At 37.8% G+C, this 27,054-nt stretch overlaps 1 protein-coding gene across 1 annotated transcript in view; it reads right to left on the reverse strand.

Annotated features, from left to right (window-relative positions):
• LOC115222622 (THO complex subunit 5 homolog) overlaps positions 1-27,054 on the reverse strand; it is a 42,652-nt gene that overhangs the window by 12,757 nt on the left and 2,841 nt on the right. Inside the window, exons 3-13 of the mRNA XM_029792926.2 lie at positions 24,509-24,622; positions 16,835-16,932; positions 15,767-15,842; positions 15,371-15,441; positions 11,183-11,297; positions 9,070-9,202; positions 7,881-7,955; positions 5,937-5,983; positions 3,536-3,635; positions 1,524-1,635; positions 1-20 (exon numbers count right to left, since the gene is read on the reverse strand). The exon at positions 1-20 is cut by the window's left edge and continues 82 nt beyond it. Coding sequence (XP_029648786.1) covers positions 1-20; positions 1,524-1,635; positions 3,536-3,635; positions 5,937-5,983; positions 7,881-7,955; positions 9,070-9,202; positions 11,183-11,297; positions 15,371-15,441; positions 15,767-15,842; positions 16,835-16,932; positions 24,509-24,622 — 961 coding nt within the window. The remainder of the gene's footprint in view (positions 21-1,523; positions 1,636-3,535; positions 3,636-5,936; positions 5,984-7,880; positions 7,956-9,069; positions 9,203-11,182; positions 11,298-15,370; positions 15,442-15,766; positions 15,843-16,834; positions 16,933-24,508; positions 24,623-27,054) is intronic.

Below are 27,054 nucleotides of genomic sequence, written 5' to 3' on the forward strand. Positions count from 1 at the left end.
TATCCGGTGATAACAAATCTCTACAGAAAGACAAAGGGAGAGAAAGAAAGAAAAATAGTGGCAATGCAGTTAGCTACAACAATTTGTTTACATATTGCTATCAATAATACATGTGTACATATATATCATCATCATCATTTAACATCTACCTTCCATGCTGAAATGAGTTGGCTAGACAGAAGACTACACCAGGCTTATATGTGATGGGGCTTTCACTTTCTGTCTACCAAATCTACTCACAAGGTTTTGGTTGGCCCAAGGCTATAGTAGAAGACACTTGTCCAAGGTGTCACATGGTGGGATTGGACCCAGAACCATGTGGTTGGGAAGCACGCTTCTTACCACACAGACATGCCTGAATTTTTTTTTATTACAAATCTTTTCCATCTGACCTAGTCGTGGTTATATTTCTCTTTATGAAGCCAGCCCCAACTCCACCACAAGGTGTCCATTTCATTGTTGCTGTATGGTGACCCTGAGAGTTATGCCAGTGGAGTGTACACTCCTGGTAGGTCCTCCGATGCTGGACAGGTCAAAGGATAGCAGCCACACTAATATGAACCACCTCTTCCCAGAGGTAAAAATGGGTTTGAATAGGGCCAAAATCAAAGTTACAGAAGCACAGATGATAATTCAAAAGCAGCAAAATCGGGGGGGGGGGACTTCCTTCAGGGAAACATACAACACAGTGCAGCAAAATCCAAATGGAAACTGTAAGCAAGCAAAGATCTAGCTGGAGAGAAGCAGGAAAAAACATCCCAGAGAAGAGAACAGCAGAGAAAAATTGTTGAAAGCATATACTCCAACAGGGAGTGAAGGGGTTAAGTAAGTAGGTCCCCAAATGGCAAGATGGCTAGATATAGAATTAAATACTGGTGCAGATTTCTTTCAAGTATTTCATTGAACTTAAAAAAAAAAAAAAAAAAAAAAAATACATGCATTATAAAGAGGTTGGCACTAGCAGGGTACTCAGCTGTAGAAATCATGCCAAAGCAGATATTGGAAATCTAAGCATATCTCTGGCTAGTTGTTTTCTGTCAAACCACCCAACCTGACTGTTCCAGCATGGAAGAATGGACATTAAATAACAAACGACAGAACATTTGCAGATGAGATTTTTTTTTGAGAATGGATATACGTGTGTGTTTGTGTGTGTGTGTGTGTGTAGGAATTTTTCAAGTAGTGGGAGAGACATTGAGAGTTGAAGAATGCTGCAGCAACAAACTGCCTGAGATCTTACTGTAAATATTTGTGCATGCATAGTTTACACTGGGCATGCTTTACAAAATTCAATATTGAAAATTTATTCAACAAACATTTACAAAACACAGAGAACAAAAGGTCAGCAAAAAGAAATAACAGAAGCCGCCGCCGCCGTCGCCGTCGTCGTCATCGTCATCGTCATCATCATCATCATCATTATTATTATTATTATTATATCATTTTCATCTGTGTCATCATCCACATCATTTTCATCATTATTATTATTATTATTATTATTATTATTATTATTAGAAACCTACCCTCCGCATATTGAAGTTGTGGGTGCCTGAGGTCCTGGCTGAACCATGACATTTACAGTGATGATATTCAGCATTAGAAGATAATTAAATGTCAGGTGGACTGAGCTGCTATCTGAAATAAATGAAAAAAAAAAAACAAAAATAAAATAAAATAAAATAAAAAGAAAGGAGGAAATATAATTACAATGTTAAGTTGACAGTGATAAAAATGTACAAGTGATTAGCAATAAAATGTACAAACATTTACAAAAAAAAAAAACATTTTTTTTTTTTTAACTTTTTGATAAGTAACCTGCCTGAAACTACCTTTCTTTCCACAATACAAACTGCTTTAAGTTTTAAAGGGAACTAAATTAAAACCTTTCATTTAAAAAATTCATGCTAATTTATGTTCCAAATACCAGCTTACTGCCTTTTTTTACTTGTTTCAGTCATTAGGCCATGGCCAAGCTGGGGCATCACCTTGAAGAATTTTTAATCTGATGAATCAACCTCACTACCATTTTTTTTTAAAGTCTGGTACTTATTCTATCAGTCTCTTACGCCAAACCACTAAGTTATGCAGATCTATTCACAAGGCTTATAGAAGACACTTGCCCAACATGTCACATAGTGGGACTGAACCCAGAACCATATGGTTAAGAAGCAAACCTCTTACCATACAGCCAAGCAAAAGAAGTGTATCTAAATAGAAATATGGTAACAAAAGGGTTAAAACACTTAATCCCAGAGAGTAATCTGCTGGGCCTTATGGGGGCAATGACCAAGACCTTTGGCATTATGTTGTGATTGAGAAGAAAACCTATCAAGCCAAGCAAAATCACAGTCATGGCAGATACCAGTGTCATGCATATGGCACCCGTTACATTCTCAGAGTGGTTGGCGTTAGGAAGGGCATCAAGCCATAGAAAACCATGCCAAAATCAGACTGGAGCCTGGCGCAGTCTTCCAGCTTACCAGCCCTGGTCAATCCGTCTAACCCATGCCAGCATGGACAATGGACGTTAAATGATGATGAGGAGGAGGATATATTTTATATATTTAAATATATGTTCTTTTATTCTTTTACTTGTTTCAGTGATTCGACTGTGGCTATGCTGGAGTACTGCCTTGAAGGGTTTTAAGTCGGAGAAATCAATCATGGGACTTATTCTTTGTAAGCCTAGTATTTATTCTATTGGTCTCTTTCGCCAAACCATTAAGTTATAGGGATGTTAATACACCAACATTGGTTGTGTGCACGTGCACACACACACACACACACACACATATTATATATATATATATATATATATATATATATATATATATATATATATATATATATTATATTATATATGTATATATATATATATATAACAGCAGGCTTCTTTCAGTTTCTGTCTAACAAATCCACTCACAAGGCTTTGGTCAGCCAGAGGCTAAAGTAGAAGACACTTGCCCAAGGTGCCACGCATGTGGAACCATGTGATTGGGAAGCAAGCTTATAACTACACAGCCTATATGTGTGTGTGTATCAATATCACTGTACTTATCAGACAATTGCTAGTCCCAATGTGCTTCCTTGTATTGTGGTAGTTTTCAAATGATGCCACCCAATATTTCCTCCAAGCAGAAACTTAGCTTGTCAGAGGGGTCGGCCATTTACAGCTGTGTGAAGTAGAACAATGTGAAATGAAGTGTCTTGCTCAAGAGCACAACACATTGCTGGGCTGGGAATTGAAACCATGACCATGCAATTGTGACTGCCATTTCCCAACCACTATGCCACGTGCTTTCACATATACACATGCACACTTCCAATGAACTTCTTGTACAACTTCCATCAACCAAATTCCGCCCACAAAGTATTATTTAATCTTAGGCTATGGTAGAAGGTACTTGTCCAATGTATCAAGCAGTGAGATTGAACCCAGTACCACAACATTGCAAAGAGAATTTCTTAACCATACATCCATTCCCTAGACTAAGCAAACATATAAAATAAACAAATAATTAGGTTCCATACTTACCACTGCAACCAATCACAAGTATCACTGAAAGGGGATGTTTACGAAGAACTTGAAGTTTGCGGTCAGATTTACGAGATTCAGTAGTTTTCCGCCTGTGTTTCTGCAGGTAACAACAACAAACAGTCTTCAATATTAGTACAAAGCCACAGATTTAAGGCTGGGGTGAGGTTAATTGCTTACATCAATTCCCAGTACTTCATCAATATTTTATTACTTTACCAACCTCAGGAAGAATGAAAAGTAAAACTGATCTTGACAGCACCTGAACTCAACAACAACAGCAATGATAATAAAATATAACTTTGGAATCAAGTTATTATTCATAGTGAAGAGGTTAGAACTGCTTAAATTGGTCCACGTCACATGATTCAAACCCTTCAGATTACTACATATAATGCTTGTTTATTCACAGTGTTGAGTTAAACATGGTTTAACGCAGCTTCAAAATTTCAGTGATCTGGCTGTTTATTTTGAGTGGTATTGCAGGGTAGGTGTGAGAGGCTAGAATTTGGAACAAAAAACTTCCAAACGACAGAATTACATAACAAAGAAACCATGTCCCTGGAGGTATATGATGTCAGAAAATGAAAAAATGCACTATATCTTCTATGATTAAGATCTTTACTCTTAAGTTATTCTTTTTATTCAGCTTTGTAAGCTTTATTGAACAGAATATAGCTGACAGAGTTCCTCAACAGTTTCTTTGTACTTTGGTAATTTTTATTATTGCATTTCCCTGTGTGGCCAAGGAGTTTGCTTACCAAACATATGGTCTCGGGTTCAGTCCCACTGTGCAATACCTTGGGCAAATATCTTCAGCTATAAACCTGGGCTGTGTGTATGTGTAAGCATGTGTACATTTAAATATATATATATATATATATATATATATCTTTTACTCTTTTACTTGTTTCAGTCATTTGACTGTGGCCATGCTGGAGCACTGCCTTTAGACGAGCAAATCGACCCCGGGACTTATTCTTTGTAAGCCCAGTACTTATTCTATCGGTCTCTTTTGCCGAACTGCTAAGTGATGGGGACGTAAACACAGACACACAAACACACACATATATATATATATATATATATATATATATATATATATATATATATACACATATATACGACAGGCTTCTTTCAATTTCCATCTACCAAATCCACTCACACGGCATTGGTCAGCCCGGGCTATAGCCGAAGACACCACGCAGTGGGACTGAACCCGGAACCATGTGGTTGGTTAGCAAGCTACTTACCACACAGCCACTTTTATATATATATAAAAGAGGTATATATGTGTGTGTTTACCATTGTCTTGACATCCCATGCTGGTTGTAAACAAGTATCACTATTATAGAAGTAATGTGGCTTCTTTCTAGTTTGTCTGTTAAAAATATGTCTGGCCATGGGGAAATATTACTTTGCTTCGATCCAAGTGAGGGTGATAACAGGAAGGGCGTCCAACCATAAAATATCTGCCCCAACAAATTTCGCCAGACCCACACAAACAAGGAATAAGGGACATTAAATGAAATGATGATGACTTTTTGTTAAATGTATGACCAGCTTTAACAAGAAAGTGTTATAGGTTGGGCCTGGTGCAGCCTTCTGGCTTCCCAGACCCCGGTCGAACTGTCCAACCCATGCTAGCATGGAAAACGGACGTTAAACGATGATGATGATGATGATGATATATATACACATACATATATATACATATGTAAGTCTTTAGCCACTGTAATGTGCCACTGAGAAAAGACATAGTTTTCCTTATATTCTCAATCTATAACCAGATAAATGTGACTGAAAGTATTCAGTACCTTCCCCAAAAGACAATTACTGTATTTTAATGTGAATAAGGTACCCCCTAATTTTGGGGGCTTAAAATTTGGAAAAAAGGTTTTGCAAGGGATTATAATACTACCCATGTATAAGAAACTCCATTATTTTTTTAGCTTAATTTTTGACAAAAAAGGATTCCTTATACATGTTGAAAAACGGTAAGTTCTTGCAATTGGAACAACATGAAATGAAAGAGCCTTCCTTAAGGAGCTCAAGGATGCAATGCCCTGCACAGCCCATAAATTGAACCCATGATCTTATGATTGTGAGCCCAAATCTTTACGCACTTGGTTGTGAGCTTTCATATCACTATCATCACCAACATCAATTCCTGAACAAAAACTGTTTCACGTCCTAAGAGTCACGGGGCTGGTTACCCCATTTCCATCATGTACAAGCAGACCAAAATCAAAACATTTATCCGCCGAACAGGACATTAATCTGTTGCAGAGTCATTCAATTACAGATGACTGGACTGGAGGAACATAAAATACCTTCCATAATTTGTTCTGGTACAAAGTTAGAAAAGTCAGCAAAGGAAAAAAAAAAAAAAACAACTTACAGAACTATGCTTATCTTGATCATCATTATCACTGTCAGAATCAAATTCTGTAAAAGAAAAAAAATGTAAATAGTAATTTTTTCAATCTTTAACCCTTTTGCATTTAAACTGGCCATATCCAGCCAAAATATTCCATCAGTTTTATGTTCAAATTAACCTGATCCAGACTCTCCCATCTACCCTACAATGTTATTCTACATTAAACAATCACATCATTATTATTGAAATCCCAAAGATACAAGATAAAGCATGATTAATTCAAAACAATGTGAATCAGTAAGCATTACATTTGGTAGAATAACCTGAACATTAAAAGGTTAAGGTAAATACTCATAAAGCTATCCTTTATTATCATAAGAACGTGAAATAACGTCAAAACTTTCTGGAATGCTTTTGATGCTGACCTGCCTGAGAATATTTCTGGTTTTATTAACCCTTTCATTACCAACCCGGCTGAAACCAGCTCTGGCTCTGTAGTACAAATGTCTTGTTTTCATTAGTTTTGAATTAAAATCTTCCACCAAACCTAAGTCACAATTTATGTTTCTAACACTAGCTTAATGATAACTAAATTATGTTACTAAATTCTTTGCTATATTTAAAGTAATTGAAAGAAACACAGAGCATCTCAACAGAAATACAGTAATGAAAGGGTTAAAACCAGAAATATTCATGTTGAAATTAAAACATTTTTAGTAATTTTTTGAAAGAGACTGAAAAGACCATTTGATAGACTTCCAAGATAAAAGAAAAATGACACAGTCAAACAATTTTAGTCCAAATGAAAGAGAAGGGTGCATTCAATAGCAGAATGGAAGTGAATTCTGAGCAGCAATGTTTAAGGGCAACTGATTATCTGGTCTATAGCTAAGTAGATAAAAAGCTCAATTTCCCAAAACCTGCACCCTTGAGTTCAGTCCCACTGTGTGGAACTTTGTGCAAATGTTTTCTACTATAGCTCCAGATTAACCAAAATCTTGTGAGCGAATGCAAATGTAAACTGGAGGAAGCCTGTATGTATATGTGTATGTTTGTGTGTGTGCATGAGAATATGCTTGTGTCTTGACATTCTGTGATAGTCGTAAATGAGTGTCACTGTCATACAAGCGGTGTCATTCATTTCCAATATTCTGCGTGAACATGGTCTGATTACAAGGAAATATTACTTCCTTGGAAACAGGTGAGGGTTGGCAACAAAAAGGGCATCCGGCTGTAGAAAATTCTGCCTCAATAAATTCAGTCTGACCCTTGAAAGGATGGGAACATGGACATTAAAATGATGAAGATGATGATATCATCCAATGGGCTTCCGCACTGTATCCAGCAACCAGATTTCACCGCACCAAGATGTTGGTGGAACTGAGGTTATGGGCAGAAAGTATTATGAAGTGTATTTGGGCCCAAAACTATGTGGTTTGCAAAGCAAATTTCACAACCACAATTCCATCAATTTTTGCACGTAGACACATACAGACACACACACACACACACAAACACCTTTATCATCAGCAAATAAATAAGTGCCATGCATGAAACTCTTGGCCCTTGAATCACTTTTGTAAAACTACATATTCATATACTGAGTTTCATTCCTCTTTGTTATTGCAACAAACATATATATTCTTTTGCTGGTTTCAATCATTGGAGTAGAAAGGATTATCATTATCATCATCTCCATTATTATTATTATTATTACCACCCTCAGCAAGCTGGCAGAATCGTTAGCACGCCAGCTGAAATGCGTAGCAGTATTTTGTCTGCCGCCACGTTCTGAGTTCAAATTCCACCGAGGTCGACTTAGCCTTTCATCCTTTGGGGGGTCGATAAATAAAGTACCAGTTACGCACTGGGGTCGAGGTAATTGACTTAATCCCTTTGTCTGTCTTTGTTTGTCCCCTTTATGTTTAGCCCCTTGCGGGCAATAAAGAAATATATTATAATTACCTTCAAGGACAGTTTCCATGTCAAGTGATCTAGCGGCTTCATGGTCTCCTTCCAGGCTGACCACCAAGTCTGGATCTGAAAAGAACAAAACAGATGTAAATGAGAATCCATCATAATAAATATTTTTTATGGTCAAGCCAATGAGAGGTAGGAGAGCCTATGTGGCTATGGATGACTGATCTACTAGAATTAACAATTAAACCACCCTCAAATTTCTATCACAAGAAAAGCAGGTGGCACGCTGTAGTTCTAAATATGATATTGTCATTGCTGGAATACTTTTGATTACAGGACTGCTCAATCAAGATGGAAAAACACCAGTAATCCTTCTATATGTAATTCTTCAACAATTTCACACAGGAAAGCATGAACCCGAGCCTGCAGATACTTACTAAATATGCAAGAAATAACAGTTAAATCTCTCACAAAAAGAATGACATGTCAAGGATGCACTTACAATACACTATGTCTCAAAATAAGACAGGGATGGCTATAGTAGATGGGGTGGAACACTTCTGATCACAGACCTGCTCACTGAGGGGCTAAACAACAACCTTAGTGATAGATTATGTGAAATGGATTGTCAGAGACCAGACTGTAAGTGTGAAATGAAATATGATACCTAATATAGTTCCAACCATGCCAACATGAAAGGTGGATGTTAAATGATGATGATGATTATTATAGGTGCAGACGTGGCTGTTTGGTAAGAAGTCTGCTTCCCAACCACATGGTTTCATGTTCAGTCCCACTGAATGGTTCTTTGGGCAAGTGTCTTCTATGATAAATCCAGGTTGACCAAAGCCTTGTGAGTGGATTTGGTGGATAGAAACTGAAAGAAGCCTGTCGCATGTGTGTGTGTGTGTGTGTTACTCTCTCTTGTCCTTGACATTGCATGATAGTTGTAAGCAAGTTTTACAGTCATGCAAGTAGTCACCGTGAAGACACCTGCCCCAAGGTGCCACACAGTGGGACTGAACCCAGAATCATGTGGTTGGAAAGCAAATTTCTTACCACAGACACAACTGCACCTATGTAGTTTGAAATTACAAAAGATTTCATGAAAACGGTTTAAAAAAAAGAAGAAACTGAAAAAAGTTTTATGAAATTCTGTGAGGAGGAGGAGGAGGAGGAAGAAGAAAAAAAAAAACAAATTAAGAAACAAAAAAAAATAACAACAAATACTTACCACAAGCTTCTTGATAGGAGCTAGCTTGCATGAATAAAACATATAATGGTTGTGGTAGATGGCGTGCAGCTCGATGCTTTTGTCGAATTTCATCAAATGGCATGTTGAGATATTCCTGGACTGGTTTTGTAGCCTGAATTACAAGAATTTTGAAATTATTAAAATTTAAAAAGAAAAGAAAAGCAAATAGATATGATGCAATATTATCATATAGTACTTAATCACTAATTAGTCTAAATGTCCTTGTTTCTGTCCTCTTTCTTGTCACCTCTCTTTCTCTCTCTCTCTGGCCAGGTAACCATGTACCTCCCCTATAGCAAGACACCTGTTTCTGCTTCTCTAACCTTTCATCATCTGACACAAGATAACTTCCGCCAATGCCCCCTCCCCTTTCAAAATTCCTTGTCTTGCAAGTTACTTGGTGACCCTGCCAGTGCTGGTGCCACGTAAAAAGCATCCAATCCACACTGAAGTGACTGGCATTTGGGAGAGCATCCAGCTGTCAAAATCATGCTAAAACAGACACAGTAGCCTGGAGTAGTTTTCTACCTGGCTGGCTCCTGTCAAACCATCCAACCCATGCCAGCATGGGAAACAGATGTTAAATGATAATGATGATGATGACTGATATTCAGGTCTTGTATTGTTCACTCTTTTACTGTCTTCAGTCATTAGACTGCAACTATGTTGGGGCACTGCCTTTTTACACTGACTCTATCAGCTATAAAGAAGCAGCTACACGTGCCAACATCACTTCATCCTTAATAACAACATAAACCACAAGCAAATAAACTAGAAACGCCCCCCCCCCGAACTACATGTCATCTAACATAATTCTCTCTTTAATCAGTTTTAGTTTTCTATAACTTTCATAACTTTACCCAACAGTTTGATGTCTATGTAGTTACTTCATTTCAGAGCATCTCCCTCAACTATTTAGCATCTAAATTGACTGTATCCGGCCATATTATTCTACCTGTTTTCTGTTCAAAGAGGCCAGATCTAGCAACTCCCATCTATCCTATGTTACTCTAAAAATAAACAATTACATCAGCAAAATCTCAAAGCAACAAGATAATGCTCGATGAATTCAAAACAATATGAATTAATATTATTAATTAATTATGAATTCAAAACAATATTAATATTAATTAATAAGTATTACATTTGACAATAATCATCATCATTTAACGTCTGCTTTCCATGCTAGCATGGGTTGGACGATTTTGACTGAGGGCTGGCGAACCAGGCTCCAATCTTGATTTGGCAGAGTTTCTACAGCTTGATGCCCTTCCTAACCCCAACCACTCCAAGAGTGTAGTGGGTACTTTTTACGTGCCACCGGCATGGGGGCCAGTCAGGCGGTACTGGCAATGACATCGCTCGAATCTTTTTACACATTCCACCAGCACAGGTGCCAGTAAGGCGACGTTGGTAACGATCACGCTCGAATGGTGCCCTTTTACATGCCACTGGCATGGAAGCCAGTTGGCTGCTCTGGCAACGATCACGCTTGGATGGGGCTCTTGGCACCCTACTAGCACAGGCACAAGTGCCAGTAAGGCAACGCTGGTAACGATCACGCTCGAATGGTGCCCTTTTACATGCCATTGGCACGGAAGCCAGTTGGCTGCTATGGCAACGATCACGCTCGGAGGGTGCTCTTGGCACCCTACTAGCACAGGCACAAGTGCCAGTAAGGCAACGCTGGTAACGATCACGCTTGAATGGTGCCTTAAGGATTAATTTTGTAGCAGTTGACAATGATACTATGCCAATCACTAGGTAAGAGACACCTTCCTGCATTGCCTGACTAACTAACGCAAGTGACTAAGAGATGTTTTTCTTTACCAGATATTTTCAGGATCTCAGAGATTATCTCTAATACTCCACTTATTTTTCCTGCCAATATACCCTGAATTGTGATATCTATTGTACAGCTGTCAACTTTAATAACTGATCCCTTTGCTGGGTGTCCTTGGAGCTGTCTCTCTTTCTAACTTGCATTCTTTACATTCACAGATCTCCCACAGCAACATTTTCAAGATACTTTCAATGATGCTAAACAAAGAAAAAAAAAAAAAAATTAAAATAAATATATTACACAATTTACCTGAAGAATGGAATTCAGTTTTGGTTGCATGCTATCAAGATAGTCTTTGCTCTCAGTTATCTCTTTTAGAAGTTTTTCCCTTTTTTCTTGAGATTTTTTCAGCTCACCAGATAACCTGATAAAATAAATATAGTAAAATAAAACTGATAAGATATTTGCCAAAGTTAATGCACAGTGGGACTGAACCCAAAACAATGTGGTTGACAAATGAACTACTTAACCACATATCCAAGCCAATATCTCTCTCTAACACTTCACAAACACACACCATCATCATCGTTTAATGTCCGCTTTCCATGCTGGCATGGGTTGGACGATTTTGACTGAGGGCCGGCGAACCAGATGGCTGCACCAGACTCCAATCTGATAAGGCAGAGTTTCTACAGCTGGATGCCCTTCCTAATGCCAACCACTCCGAGAATGTAGTGAGTGCTTTTTATGTGCCACCAGCATGGGGGCCAGTCAGGCTGTACTGGCAACGACCTACATGACACAGAATTACAAGGCTGACCCTTCGAAATAAAGGTACTACTCATTTTCCCCAGCTAATTGGACTGGAGCAATGTAAACTCAAGGGTCATGCTGAAGGATACAACATACTATTAGGAACTGAACTCATGATCACATGATCACGAGTCAAATATCCAAGCTTTTATCACACACTATATCATCATCATCATCATCATCGTTTAATGTCCATCTTCCATGAATGCATGGGCAGGATGGGTGACAGGAGCCGGCCAGGTAGAAAAACTACTCTAGGTTACTGTGTCTGTTTTGGTAGAGATTTTACAGCTGGATGCCCTTCCTGACACCAATCACTCTGTTGTGTGGACTCAGGGCTTTTTTATGTGGCACTAGCACAGGTAAAGTTAGTTTTGGCATGATTTTTACACCTGGATGCCCTTTGCAATGTGGACTGGATGTGTGTGTGTATCATCATCATCATCGTTTAACGTCCGCTTTCCATGCTAGCATGGGTTGGACGGAATAAGAAATATCACGTCACGTGACCGACCAGACCGTCAGATGTTGTTACACATCGCTGGTCACAATGCGTTCGCATTGCTTTAGCCTTCGAATGACGCCACCCCGCTGGCTAAGCGAGCAGGCCAACAGAAGAAAGAGTGGGAGAAAGAGTGGTGAAAGAGCACAGCAGGGATCATCACCCCCTGCCGGAGCCTCGTGGAGCTTTTAGGTGTTTTCGCTCAATAAACACACACAACGCCCGGTCTGGGAATCGAAACCGCGATCCTGCGACCGCGAGTCCGCTGCCCTAATATATATATATATAATATAAATAATACATAAATATATGCATATACATACATGTACATACCTACATATATATGTATATATACCTGCATATATGGGTGCAGGACATCAAAAAAACGTCAACAAAATGAGAAACGAGAACATAAAAAACAAACTTTTTACAGACAACGAAAGAAACAAATAGAGAAACGAGACAGGCAACATAAAGAACATTCCCTTCATCAGTTGTCCCCTGTTTTATCTACTCCGCATATATAAGCAGGGGCATGATTGTTTGATTAGGAAGTTTGCTTCCCAGTCACATGGTTTCAGGTTCAGTCCCACTGCATGGTACTTTAAACAAGTGTCTTCTTCTATAGACCCTGGCTGACGAAAGCCTTGTGAATTGGATTTGGAAGACAGAAACTGAAAGCCTGTGTGTACGTGTGTGCGATTGAGCCTCTTTGTCTTGACATCACATGATAGTTACGTTATAAACAAGTGACACCACCACATAAGCAGAACCATTCTTTTCTTATCTTCTGTGTAGACATGTCTAGCCATTGGGAAAATATTGTCTAGCTGGGAAACAGGTGAGGATTAACAACAAGAAAGACATCTGATTGTAGAAAATCTGTCTCAACAAATTCCATCCAGCCCATGCAAAACTGAAAACGATTATATATATGTAAAATATATAAATATATATACATACATAAATACGAACGGATATCTCGAACAGTGAGAATGAGTACTCAATACTGCATTGATGGATAAATATTCTACATTTGTGGGTCAACAAGGCTACCAATAAGTTTCATATAAAGAGGAATCTCTCAACTATTATCAAGCCTGTCACATCTTGGATGGAGATAAGGACTAATATTCCTATGTGGCAGGATTGATAACTATTGAGAGATTCCCTTTACATGGAAATGTTGGTAGCCCTAATAACCCACAAATAAAGAATATTTGTATGTAAATATAATACACATATATGTGTATATATATATATATATAATACAAATAAGAAAATGGAGAAACAAATTTGGTTTGTTCATCAACTTACGGATATTATAATGTTGGATTATTTATTCATTTTACAAATGAGAACTAAATAATCAACATTATAATATCCGTAAGTTGATAAACAAACCAAATTTGTTTCTCCATTTTCTTATTTGTATTAGAAATTTACGGTAAAAATATTTCTTTACCTTCACCCGTTTAATACAATAAATGACTTAATTGCATTGCAATTAAAAACATTTATGTATTAAGAATTTGGGTATTTTACCAACAGTATATTGGATAAATGATATCCCATAGTGGGTTACACCCATAACCCCTATCTTACTTTGTACTATATATATATATATATATTATATATATACCTGCACACTATCCATTTATAACAACAAAATATGAACTCCTATCACAACTTATATACCATGGACAAAAACCTTTTTACCCATTCTACACAGCACATTCATTGGATTATGGAACACTAAGTTTAACATCCAACATATATCTTTATTTTTATTCTTTATATGTCCCTTTATACTTCTTATATCTCTCCCTTTTCAAAATAACTTTTTATACTGAACTCTACTATTTCCTTCTTTTTAACTCTTTCATTTCGTCTCTGATGATGGGATATCTTTTATAACCCTGATACAGCTGTAAGACTAACCCCCTCTTTATAAAATGTCCTACAAATTTCACACTGCCTTGGCTTTGTTGTCTCATTTTATTTAACCTAAACACGCTCACACATGACCTGCATTAGACTCCTCACACATACTATTATTGAACCAGGAGTCTAACAGTGGTCCTTCCATAGCACTTACATAGCCTTACCTGCCACCTCAAGTCTTCTGGATACCAAAACCTCATATATATATATATATATATATATATATATATATATATATATATATAAATAAATATTAAATATATATATATAAAATCACCATCAGTGTTATAATGTCCACTTTCCATATTTGCATGGGTTGGACAGAATTGTAGAGGATGATTTACTAAGGTCATATGTCCTTCCACACTGGTTTCCAAGTGAGGTAATATTTCTCCATGACCAGAGAAGATTGAAAATGAAGGAGACTGCATGCATGATGGTGACACTCACAGCTATTATATGATATCAAGGCAAAAAGACTGTATCACACATACATGTATGCATACACACACACACACACACACATTTCAAATCTACAGAAAACAAAAAACAAAGGCAGGTGAGGGAATAACAAGCAGGTGTATTAGTTTGATGCTCAGAAACATATGGAAAAGTCTTTGGCATTTTGAACTTATGGTCTCCCACAGAAAAAGAAAAGCGGAAAGTAAATAGAGAAAAAAACCCAGTTTATGGATTAACGGTTTAACATGATGAAATAACTGGAAAGGATGGACTTCTTTCAGTTTTCTTCCACCAAATCCACTCACAAGGCTCTGGTCAGCCTGAAGCCATAAACAGAAGACATTTGATGATGGTGCTATATGGTGAAACTGAACCTGAAGTTCTGGGATTCAAAAAGCAAACTTTTTATTCCACAGCCATGCTTGTACCTCATCATCATCATTTAATGTCCGCTTTCCATGCTAGCATGGGTTGGACGATTTGACTGAAGTCTGGTGAACCAGGCTCCAATCTTGATCTGGCAGAGTTTCTACAGCTGGATGCCCTTCCTAACGCCAACCACTCCGAGAGTGTAGTGGGTGCTTTTACGTGCCACCAGCATGAAGGCCAGTTTGGTAGAACTGGCAATGACCACGCCCAAATGGTGCTTTTCATGTGCCACCTGCACAGGAGCCAGTCCAGAGGCACTGGCGGCAACCTCGCTTGAATGTTTCACATGCCAATAAATAAATAACATTTTAAGAGAATTTATCATCAGAAACACTGGACATACTTACTCTTTCCTTTGTTCTAACTCCCAATCCAAACGTGCAAGAGTTTGTTGGTGAGAATCATTGTGTGTGATTTTCTGCAATTATAAGAGAAAAGTTGTTAAAACAAAGATTGCAGTAAATGGACACATTCATAGGTATAAAATAAAAAAAAGGGGGCGGAGATACAACAATAACTGGGGAACAGAAATATGTGGAAACTATGTGAATGCATGATTTGTTAGAAATAGTAACCAACCCTCTCACAAATTACACCCTACCCACTTAAGAAAAGGACACACTGGATAATAGAATCAGGGAAATAAAACTTCTAAATAACAACAACAACAATACACAGTAATAGGGAATTTGTTAATTATCATTTTTTTTTCTATCCTATTCTAAAATTTCAATTATTCTTACAGGTTTTGAAATCTCTTCTGGTGCATTTTCATAGAATTCTTCAATAGGAACCAATTCTACTTCTTCATCTTTAGATCTGAAAGAAAAGAGAAAAAAATAAATAAAAATGAAAACAATAGAACAGAAATTTCCCCCCAAATTTAATAAAACTATTTCAGTTCTAAAAAAATCATTACCTCTCACATTTAGAAATACAACTCAAAAAACTTTTTTTTTAAAGCAGTTAAAAAAAGTTTTTAAATTATTTTTTTTATTTTAAAGATGACAGAATTTTCAACAGATCAGAGTGACCACATCTACTTGACTGACTGGTAAGGAATCATTCGCCAACACACTTCAGTCTCTACCCCACAACTGTACTGTTTCCTCTCTCTCCCTGCCATTCTATCTTTATATATAAAAGTGAAGTTGTGTGTCTGTCTCCTACGATTTAGATTCCTAACTACTCCCACATTTTGTGGTGCAGTTTAACCAAAACCGGGTATCTTATAGTCGTGATTCATATCGAGCCCTTCTGGGTATTAGCACGCATCTACGATGAGTCTACGATTTTAAAAATAATTTACCATCATTTTTTTCCATTTTAATGCATTTTTTCGCTATTATATAAGGGAAGTAACTCTCTAAAAATGTCTACGATGAGTTGAGTCAACGATTTAAAAAAAATTTACCATAATTTTTTTTCCATTTATAATGTATTTTTTAGCTATAACTCTCTAAAAATGCTTATATAGTTATTTCCCTTACAAACCCGAGCAATGCCGGGCAATACTGCTAGTTGTTAATACAATGGTTTCTGCACATCAGAGCTGATTGATCTCATACCAGGCCCATCTATCTCACTTTGTCAGTTTAGTACACACACACACACACACACAATACCTCTTATAATCTGCATAAATTTGCAAGCAGGTACATCAAATTCTCACAGCCACCAGACTAATTTACTGGAAGATTGTACAGACAAGTAATACACCATTAATAAAATGCATCATTTATACTAATGTACAGGAAGCTATACTTTACTCTAACTGTAATCAGAATGAAAGATAGGGAAAGACTCCTTACTTAAATTCTAGGCACTTTGTAATTTCCTTCTGTAAATGTAAGGCTTCGTAGAGAAGATTCTGCAGCTGTAAGTGATAACGGTCAATTCGCAATTTGTCCTGCAACAAGAAGTAAGAGAGAAATAACACAAAAGCAAACAGTTGTAGTGAATGTTCTTACAGATTTAAAAAGACAACAATGTTGACACTGCTATCATCATCATCATCATCATTTAACGTCCGTTTTCCATGCTAGCATGGGCTGGACGGTTCGACTGGGGTCTGGTAAGCCATGGAGGCTGCACCAGGCAGTGTTTCTACAGCTGGATGCCCTTCCTAATGCCAACCACTCCATGAGTGTAGTGGGTGTTTTTATGTGCCACCGGCACAGGGGCCAGAGCAGGCTGGCAAACAACCAGGATCGGTTGGTGCTTTTACATATCACCGACACGGATGCCAGTCAGGGGGCACTGGCATCTGCCACAGTCAGACGGTGATTTTTGCATATCACTGGCACGGGTGTCTTAACTACAATTTCCATTTGAATTTTTATTTTGATGTTGATGTACTTGACTCAATAGGTCTCCTCAAGAACAGTGGGTCCACTTTATATTCACTGTCTAAGCTGGCATAAGATGGATATGTGCGTGTACCCCTTAAAAATCACACCGTATCATGTTAGGAAACACAGCTTAGACAAATGTAGTCTTAGTTATATTACATCAGAAATAGAAAATAGAAAACAAAACAGTGATCCATTACATATGAAATTCCTTTGATCTGTTGAATCAGGATTGACCTGAATGAAACACCAACAACTCTGTTTCATCATTCTTAATCTCCTCCTCATCATCATCATTGTTTAACGTCCGCTTTCCATGCTAGCATGGGTTGGACGAATGACTGAGGGCTGGCGAACCAGATGGTTGCACCAGGCTTCAATCTTGATCTGGCAGAGTTTCTACAGCTGAATGCCCTTCCTAATACCAACCACTCCGAGAGTGTAGTGGGTGCTTTTACATGCCACCGGCACGGGGGCCAGTCAGGCTGTACTGGCAACGACCTCACTCGAATCTTTTACACATGCCACCGGCACAGGTGCCAGTAAGGCGATGCTGGTAACGATCACGCTCGAATGGTGTCCTTTACATGCCATCGGCATGGAGGCCAGATAGCCGCTCTGCCAACGATCAGACTCGGATGGTGCTCTTCATAAAATTAGCTTTTTGATCTTTTTTTTTGCTGTTGTTTGTTCAGAGGTTTGTCTATTATTTGTCAAAGAGGAACAGTAGGAATCAGGATAGGACCCATACATCTTGTAGAATATGTATAGGGCTAATTGGATTATATTGGGGCTATTATATTTAACTTAAACTGTTGCAGGCTAATGGATGGAGGAAAATCAATAAGTACTTAGTTGCACAGGGAAGCAATTTTAGGGTTGAACGTATTCAGTAAGAAAGCTTAGTGTTGTTAGTGGTGATTATGGAGAAATGAGCTATGAAAAGATGAGTTTTAATGCTAGTAGGTCTGCTGGGGATCTCGCAGATCTACAATAAAAGATATTCCTAAAGTTAGCACCGTTTTGTATATCCACAACCATATTGTCCAATAGAATCCAAGTAAAAAAGTCACAGGGGTTCCTATAAATTAATTGTGAGTTTTTTTTTCTCCCTGTAACTTTATTACCAGTCACCGTCCAATATGCACCTCTGATATACAAGACATTAAATCACAATTTGAGGGAGACTGTGTTGCTATTTCTACCAGTTTGAGCAACTGTGTACTGCTTTTATCATTAACGAGATGCTGTTTAGTGTGCCATACCTGACAGTATCAATGAATTAAGCCAAACAGATGACCAAAGGCCCCAATTGCGATCCATCCATTTTCTGTTAATTGTAAGGGCAGGATTTGCAGATGAGTGATATGTTGCTATTTCAAGCAAAGAGAATGAGCACTTTGATGGAAAAAGTGGAGGTACAAGTATTGCAAGTGTTTCAGATACCTTTGGCACTGAGGTATTGCTAAGTTCAAAGAGGCTGAAGTTATTTTATTTGCAGTTATTGTTTAGCCCCAGGATAAAACAGAATTATGGATCAAAGTAGCACCCAGGACAACAATATCCAAAGTGTTCTCTCTCTCTCTCTTTCTTTCTTTTTTTGTTTTTGAGATGACAGGCTGTGATTTCTTGCAGATTAAGCAGCCACAAAGTGGCTTCCTTGTTGGTTTGGGAGTACATGAAACTTTATACAAGCAGCAAAAGCGACTACAAAGGTATATGCCTTGACATTAACAAATGGAAAAAATAATTAGGCAGGCATTAAGTATGCATAAAATAATTGCAGGAATATGTTAAGTTACACAATAAAAGTCTTTTGTTACAACACATTAAAGGTAAATGTAGCATAGATATTTTAATAAAAATACAGAATAAGGGAAAAACAATAAGCAAAATATTACTGGTATCTAAAGGATTATTTTTTTTTTTAGACAGATAGCTTTAAATTTAAAGAGGATAATAGACTGTATTTTGTGACATTCATGCCTTTCCCATAGGTATTCTAGAGAGAGAAAGAAATTTTGTCAGTGAACAGGTCACAGTCTTAAAGCGACGAAAATATTTTGACAAATTAAATTTAAATGTTGAAGTGAATCTAACGGATTTAGTGTGTTTCTTAAATGGCTTATAAACACTTTCCACACTGCAATTGTTTTAGTTCCAGCACATGATCTCAGATCAGGTCACTTGCTTTGCAAGTACATCTCCGAAAGAAATAACATTTTTGGATAAAAAAATCAAAAAATCATTATGAATTTACTAAGAGAAAAAATAGGTTAGTGTGACCTATTTTTATCAAAATATTAGTAAGACTAAAGATAAAAACTGGTAACACCTATACAAATTTAAAGTACTTCAACAAGATGGTGTACCCGGATGAGAATTTGCAATGATACTGGATAGGACAAAGAGGTACAGCTGAGTTCTCCACACATTATCCTGATTTAACACCTGTAGACTTTTACTTACAGGACAAATAAAAGTGTGGTTGTCCTTGCATACAGGCTTGGTCCCAGCAACCGTCTCCAGCTGAGCATCCCTAATCTCACAGGCTCGTAGGTGATGGTGCCATGTAAAAAGCACCCAGTAGACTGTACAGTGGTTGGCATTAGGAAAGGCATTCAGCCATAGAAACCATGCCAGAACAGACAGGGAGCCTAAACAGCCTTTCAGCTGGTGAGCTCCTGTCAAACCGTCACAGCCTTGCCAGCACTGAAAACATGCATTAAATGATGACGATGATGACACTATAAAACAGGCTACACTAAAGGCCCTTTGGGAAGAAACTGAAACAGTATGAATAGCAATCCCTTCCTAAAGCCAACCACTTTACAGAGTGGACTGGGTGCTTTTACATGGTACTCAGTGCTATTATGTGGAACCAGCCAGGGAGGCTATTTATGTGACACCAGCACCTGTGAGCTTGCCAGACAAGGACCTTTTGGCAGACAGAAAGAGTGAAAATTTTTGTGATGAGCAAGGTGACTATCTATAAAACTCCTGGCTGTAAAATTTCACTCACAATTCATTGGTCAAAGCAAGATTATGGTAGAAGACACTTGCCCAGTGAAAGGGGTAAGAAATGAAGAAGCTTGTTGTATGTATAAATGTGTGTATATATTTGTGTGTGTGTGTGTATATATATATATATATTAAATTAGAGATAAAACCACTATTAGGCAAATCAAACAGTGAAAAACACTGTTTGATTTGCCTAATAGTGGTTTTATCTCTAATTTAATATGTATATTTATACTGTAAAATTAGATTTAATCCTAAATCTAATTTACCCTGTAAGTTAGGATTTACTCCCTAATATTATTATTATTATTATATATATATATAGCAAAAACTGTCCGATGAACGGCAACGGGAAACTCAGAGTAACAGGTTTTGTTGAATTTTCTGCTGCTTTAAATAAAGCATATATATATATATATATATACATGACTTTGTGTGAGTGATTTCATATTTTCTGTCATCCAAATAGTGTTGTTTGTTTTCAGTTCAGTAACTATGTCCGGGCTGTTGGTTGCAAGCTGCAGAAAAATCTCTACCCTCTAATGTAGTCCTATCTGACCCGTGCAAGTATAGATGAGTAAACTTTAAATGATTATATGTATATATGTTAGATAATAAAACGAATGGTTTATACCAGATAGCTTACTGGTAAAGCACAATCACTTTCAGTGTTCAATATGTATTTGGTTAAATGAGATGGAAGATGAAAGATACGAGAATTTTCATTAACCACTACAATTATTTTAATCCATCTAGCAACAATCCTTCATAGGTGGGATATTTAACCCTTTCAATACAAACCCAGCCGTAGCCAGCTGAAAAAGTTTTTGGTTCATAAGACCAACCTGCCTGTAGCTGGCCGAGAGAACCCATTGTTATTTGAATGTGAATTTAAGTACAAATCTCGTTAGTACATTTGTGAAAATACGTGAATTCACTTTGTAAATAGTTGGGTTATAGTATCCGATATTGCTTGACGTGATATCTGAACTCAGTGAATTTTGGGAGATTTTTCCCCCACATTTTTTCGGCATCAATTTTTCTTCAACTTTGAAAATGGATAGGAGTTTCATGTTATCAAGCATTGATTCTGAATTTAAAGCTTTTTCAACAGAAAATAGGGAGATATCGAGAAAAAGAATGAATGCGGTACAAAATCACATGGTGTACAATAATGAATAGGATATTTCTGTATCAGAAACCGAAAGCAGTGATTCTGAAGAAACAAAGCAGCTATAGCGACAGCAAAGACAATTTTACATAGGAATGAAGTAAAAACTTTAAAAATGTTTTTATTAGCAATTTTTCTGAGGAGATAGAGTTTATCTATAGTCTTTCTTAGGAAGCGAAACCATTAGACTTTTATTTTTATCAGTATGCTTGTTTGAAGCGATCACTGCGGAAGCAAACACAAAATGGGGGATCAAAATTGGGAAAATTTGTGAAGCAAATACTGGGTACTGTTGTGGATTTAGGTTTTATACAGGGAAAATAATGGTACAATGTGGTCTGGAATTTATTACTTCCATACCTTAACCAGGGCCGTATATTATTTTTTGACCAATTTTTTTAGTTCGGTCAAATTTGCGGTGGATTCCAGTATTTCACCTTTATGGTACTCCTGTTCTGTTGTGCATTAAATTCAACTGATGATCTAGTGATATGCACAATTCTTCTATGTCAAAATTTTGTTGCATACCTCAATTAAATATTAGCTGAGGACTAATTTTCTATGGTAATGTTTGAACAAAATTTTAATATTTTTACCTTTTGTTCAGTTTACCAGGATTTACTTGTAATTAAAGTCACTTTGAGACAAAAGTTATGCAATAGAATTGATTAAGAACCCTTTCTTTAATTATGTTCCAAATATCACATTAATATGTTGATAAGTAAAAAAGTTACAATTATTTAATGAAACTAGTCTAAATTCATGATTATTTTAGAATTTAATTGAAACTCATGAGGGGTGTATTTTGGTCAGAAATATAGTAACGAAAGGGTTAACAACTGGTTCAGGAGTATCTGACGGTGCAGATGTGTCTCTTTGGGTGATAAATAGACATAACTCATTAGAATAACAGTTCTGCAATGCATCTTTTCAGTTCGTGTAAAGAAAAGCAGCAAATTGAAGAACAGAGCTTCATTTATATAGAAAATCATTAATAAAATAACTTTGTTCACTGTATTACGTGTCTGTTTCTTTTTTGCATCTGTTATTTTATTATTGATCTTCTATATAAATAAAGACATGCCCTTTAATTTGCTACTTTTCTTTATAAGGAATAACAAGATACATCGCAGAAGTGTTATTTTAACGAGTTATATCTATTTATCACCTGAAGAGACACATCTACACCGTTTGATGTCCCTGAACCAGTTGTTAAGTATCCCACCCATAAGATATAGATGCTAGATGGGTCATAACAATTTTAGTGATTAATATAAATTCTTGTATCTTCCATCTTCTGTCTCTCATTAACCAAATATTGTTCATCATAGTACACTAGGCAATAACAGAGGAATTTAAGACGGGCTGCCCCTGGAGCTCCTCTATGCTGATGTCCTTATTCTTATAGCTGAATCACTACCAGAACTAGAAGTTTCAGGTATGGAAACAAGGTCTAGAATTGAAGGGCCTTAGAATAAACCTAGCAAAAACCAAAGTTTTAGTAAGTAAGAAGGCAGACAAATTACAAATCCCTTCAGGTAGATGGCCTTGCTCAAACTGTAGAAAAGGTATAGGTAGAAATTCCATAAGATGTACTTGTTGTAAGCTATGGACATGTAAGAGGTGCAGCAATATCAGAGGAAGGTTAACAAGGAAAATAGCTTTTGTTTGTGGAAGGTGCACAGGTACAATAAATGCAGAAAATAGGGGAGCAAGCTAGAGGTAATACATAGCTTTCATTAGCTAGGTGACCAAGTTAGTAGCAGAGGTGGATGCTCTGAGAGCGTAGCCATGAGAATAAGAATAGGCTGGGCAAAGTTCAGAGAGCTCCTACCTCTGCTGGCAACAAAGGGCCTCCCCAACAGAGTGAAAGACAGATTGTATGATACCTGTGTGAGAACAGCAATGCTATATGCCAGTGAAACATGGGCTGTGACATCCAAGGACTTGATAGGCTTGAAAGAAATGAAACCAGTATGATTCACTGGATGTGCTATGTCAGTGTGCATGTTTGACAGAATGTAAGTATATTGAGAGAAAAGTTAGGCATAAGAGGCACTGGATATGGTATGCAAGAGACTACTGCACTAGTATGGTCATATAATGCGCATGGATGAGGGCAGCTGTGTAGAGAAGTGCCAATCTGTAACTATGGAGGGATCCTGTGGTAGAGGTAGACCCAAGAAGACATGGAATGAGGTGGTGAAACATGATTTTTAAACTTTGGGACTTACAGAGGCAATGACTAGTAACTGAGACCTCTGGCAATATGCAATGCTTAAGAAGACCCATCAAGCCAAGTGAAATCACAGTCATGGCAGATACGAGTGTCACACAAATGGCATCTGTACCAGTGGCACATAAAAGCATCCATTACACTCTTGGAGTGGTTGGTGTTAGGGAAGGCATCCAGTTGTAGAAACCATGCCAAATCAGACAGGAGTCTGGTGCAGCCTTCTAGCTTGCCAGCCCTTGTCAAACTGTCCAACCCATGCCAACATAGACAACGGATGTTAAATGATGATGATGATGATGATGTTGATGATATATATAAATATCATTGTCATCATTTCAACATTCACTTTTGCATGCCTGCACGGGTTGGGCAGAGCTTATTGAGACAGATTTTCTTTAGCCAGATGTCCTTCTTGTCATCAATTCATACATGCTTTGTATAGTTTCCTTCTAAATTTCGTTCACCCAAAGTCAACATTGAAGAAACATGCCCAAGAAATTACACTGTAAGACTGGACCCTAGAATTTCATGATTGTGAAACAAAGTTTCTAATCACATGTCATGCCAGTGGCACAGTGAGTATTTATTTTTAAAATGTTATCGTAGCAGCTGGAGCAAGATGTTTGATTTTTGTATTCATCAAATCTTTTAGAATAGATTCTCAAAGAAGAAACATTTGTTGAATTAAAAAGCAGGAAATTCTTACCTCATTTGTGGATTCCCGAACTTTCTTGCAGCGTATGTGTGCAAGTCTGTTCAATTTCTTCAAAAGAACAAACTGCAAGACAGCATTACTCTTATATTCCTCAATTTCAGCAGCCTGGTTAAAAAGAAAAGGAAAAAGTACACAAACATAATAGAAAGCAAGACAAAACTGAATCACAGTAAATCCTTCATTATTAGTGTTTTATATTTATCCTTTCTTGCTGGTATGAACAGGATGAGCTTGTTTTTGGATTAGCATCTTGCCATTTTTTGTTCATATCATCATCATCATTTAGCATCCGCTTTCCATGCTAGCATGGGTTGGACGGTTCAACTGGGGTCTGGGAGGTCAGAAGGCTGCACCAGGCTCCAGTCTGATCTGGCAGTGTTTCTACGGCTGGATGCCCTTCCTAACGCCAAGCACTCTGTGAGTGTACTGGGTGCTTTTTACATGCCAGACGGGGCTGGCAAACGGCCATACTTTATAAACATACATGTATACTTGTAACATGTGTACATCCACATGATTGCAAATATGTGGCTAAGATTTCTGCTTTACAATCTGGAGATTTCCTGGATTTTCTTTAGCATTATTGCATAAGGGAAAAGGGAATTTAGTTAGATCTATCAACATGGCTGTGTGGTTGAGAAACTTGCTTCCCAACTGCAGTCCCAATGTGTACCACCTCAGGCAATTGTCTTCTACAATAGCTTCAGGGCTGACTAAAGCTTCCTGAGTGGATCTGGTAGACAGAAGCTGAAAGTGGCTTGTCATGTGGTTAAGAAATTTGCTTCCCAACCAAGTGGTTTCAGGTTCAGTCCCACTGCATAGCACTTTGGGCAAGTATCTTTTTCTATAGCTTTGGGTTGACCAAAGCGTTCAGAATAGATCTGGCAATGGAAACTGAATTAAACTCATTATATATCCGAACGTGGCAGATGCCAGCACCGCCTGACTGGCGTCTGTGTCGGTGACACGTAAAAGCACCAACTGATCGTGACCGTTTGCCAGCCTCCTCTGGCCCCTGTGCTGGTGGCACATAAAAAGCACCCACTACACTCATGGAGTGGTTGGCATTAGGAAGAGTATCCAGCTGTAGAAACAATGCCAGATCAGACTGGAGCCTGGTGTAGCCTCCTGGCTTCCCAGGCCCTGGTCGAACCGTTCAACCCATGCTAGCATGGAAAACGGATGTTAAACGATGATGATGATGATGATATATATCTTATATCTTTTACTTGTTTCAGTCATTAGACTGTGGCCATGCTGGAGCACTGCCTTTTTAGTCAAATGAATTGACTCCAGTACTTATACATATATATTTTAAAGCTTGGTAGTTATTCTATCAGCCTCCTTTGCTGAACTGCTAAGTTATGGCTATGTAAGTACACTAACACCTGTTGTCAAACAGTGGTGGATGATAAAAACAGACACAAAGATACACACACACACACATATATATATATACAATGGGTTTCTTTCAGTTTCCACCTACTAAATCCACTCACAAGTCTTTGGTTGACCAGAGGCTTAAGTAGAAGAGATTTATTTGTCTAAGGTGCCACACAGTGGGACTGAACCTGGAACCATATGATTGGGAAGCAAGCTTCTTACCACACAGCCATGCCTGTACCATATGTATATCTGTATGTGTATGTGTGTGTGATTGTTGATAACAGGAAAATTGGAAACAAATGGTATTGCTTGTGGGATGGTAAAGCCCATTAATTCCATGACATGATGTCAAAACAAGATCTCTCTCTCTCTCTCACAAACACACACCTCATTTTTTAAATGTCCCCTTTTCCATGCTTGTACAAGTCAGAATTTGCAGAGCAGATTTCTACAGCTGGATGTCCTTCCTGTCACCAACCCTCACCTGTTTCAAAGCAAGGTTAACATTTCCTTATAACCAAACAAGCTTTGATGGGTGACTGGAAATAAATGACACGATCTGTATGATGATAATGATGCTTGTCTCCAACAATCATGGGAAGGAACACAAACCAAAATACACATTCAACAGGCTACGATAGGATTCTTTCAGTTTCAACTGACCAAATCCACTCACAAGGCTTTGACACTTGCCCAAGATGCCATACAGTATGAATGAGTCTGAAATCACATGGTTGGGAAGCAAACCTCTACACCACATAGCCATGAAATAAAGCACGTATTTAGTGCGTTACTTATGAAATCACGTGATCACGTGACTGACCAGGCTATCAGATGTTGCTACACATCGCTGGCTAAGCGAGCAGGCCAACAGAAGAAAGAGTGAAAGTTGTGGCGAAAGAGTACAGCAGGGATCGCCACCACCCCCTGCTGGATCCTTGTGGAGCTTTAGGTGCTTTCGCCCAATAAACACTCACAACGCCCAGTCTGGGAATCGAAACCACGATCCTACGACCGCGAGTCTGCTGCCCTAACCACTGGGCCATTGCGCCTCCACACATTTATGAAATATAACATATATTTAACCTTTTAGCATTTAAAATGGCCATATCTGACTCAAATATTCTATCTGCTTTATGATCAAGCTAGCC

Source organism: Octopus sinensis, linkage group LG20 (genome assembly GCF_006345805.1).
Source record: "Octopus sinensis linkage group LG20, ASM634580v1, whole genome shotgun sequence".
In the NCBI taxonomy this organism is placed as follows: Eukaryota; Metazoa; Mollusca; class Cephalopoda; order Octopoda; family Octopodidae; genus Octopus; species Octopus sinensis.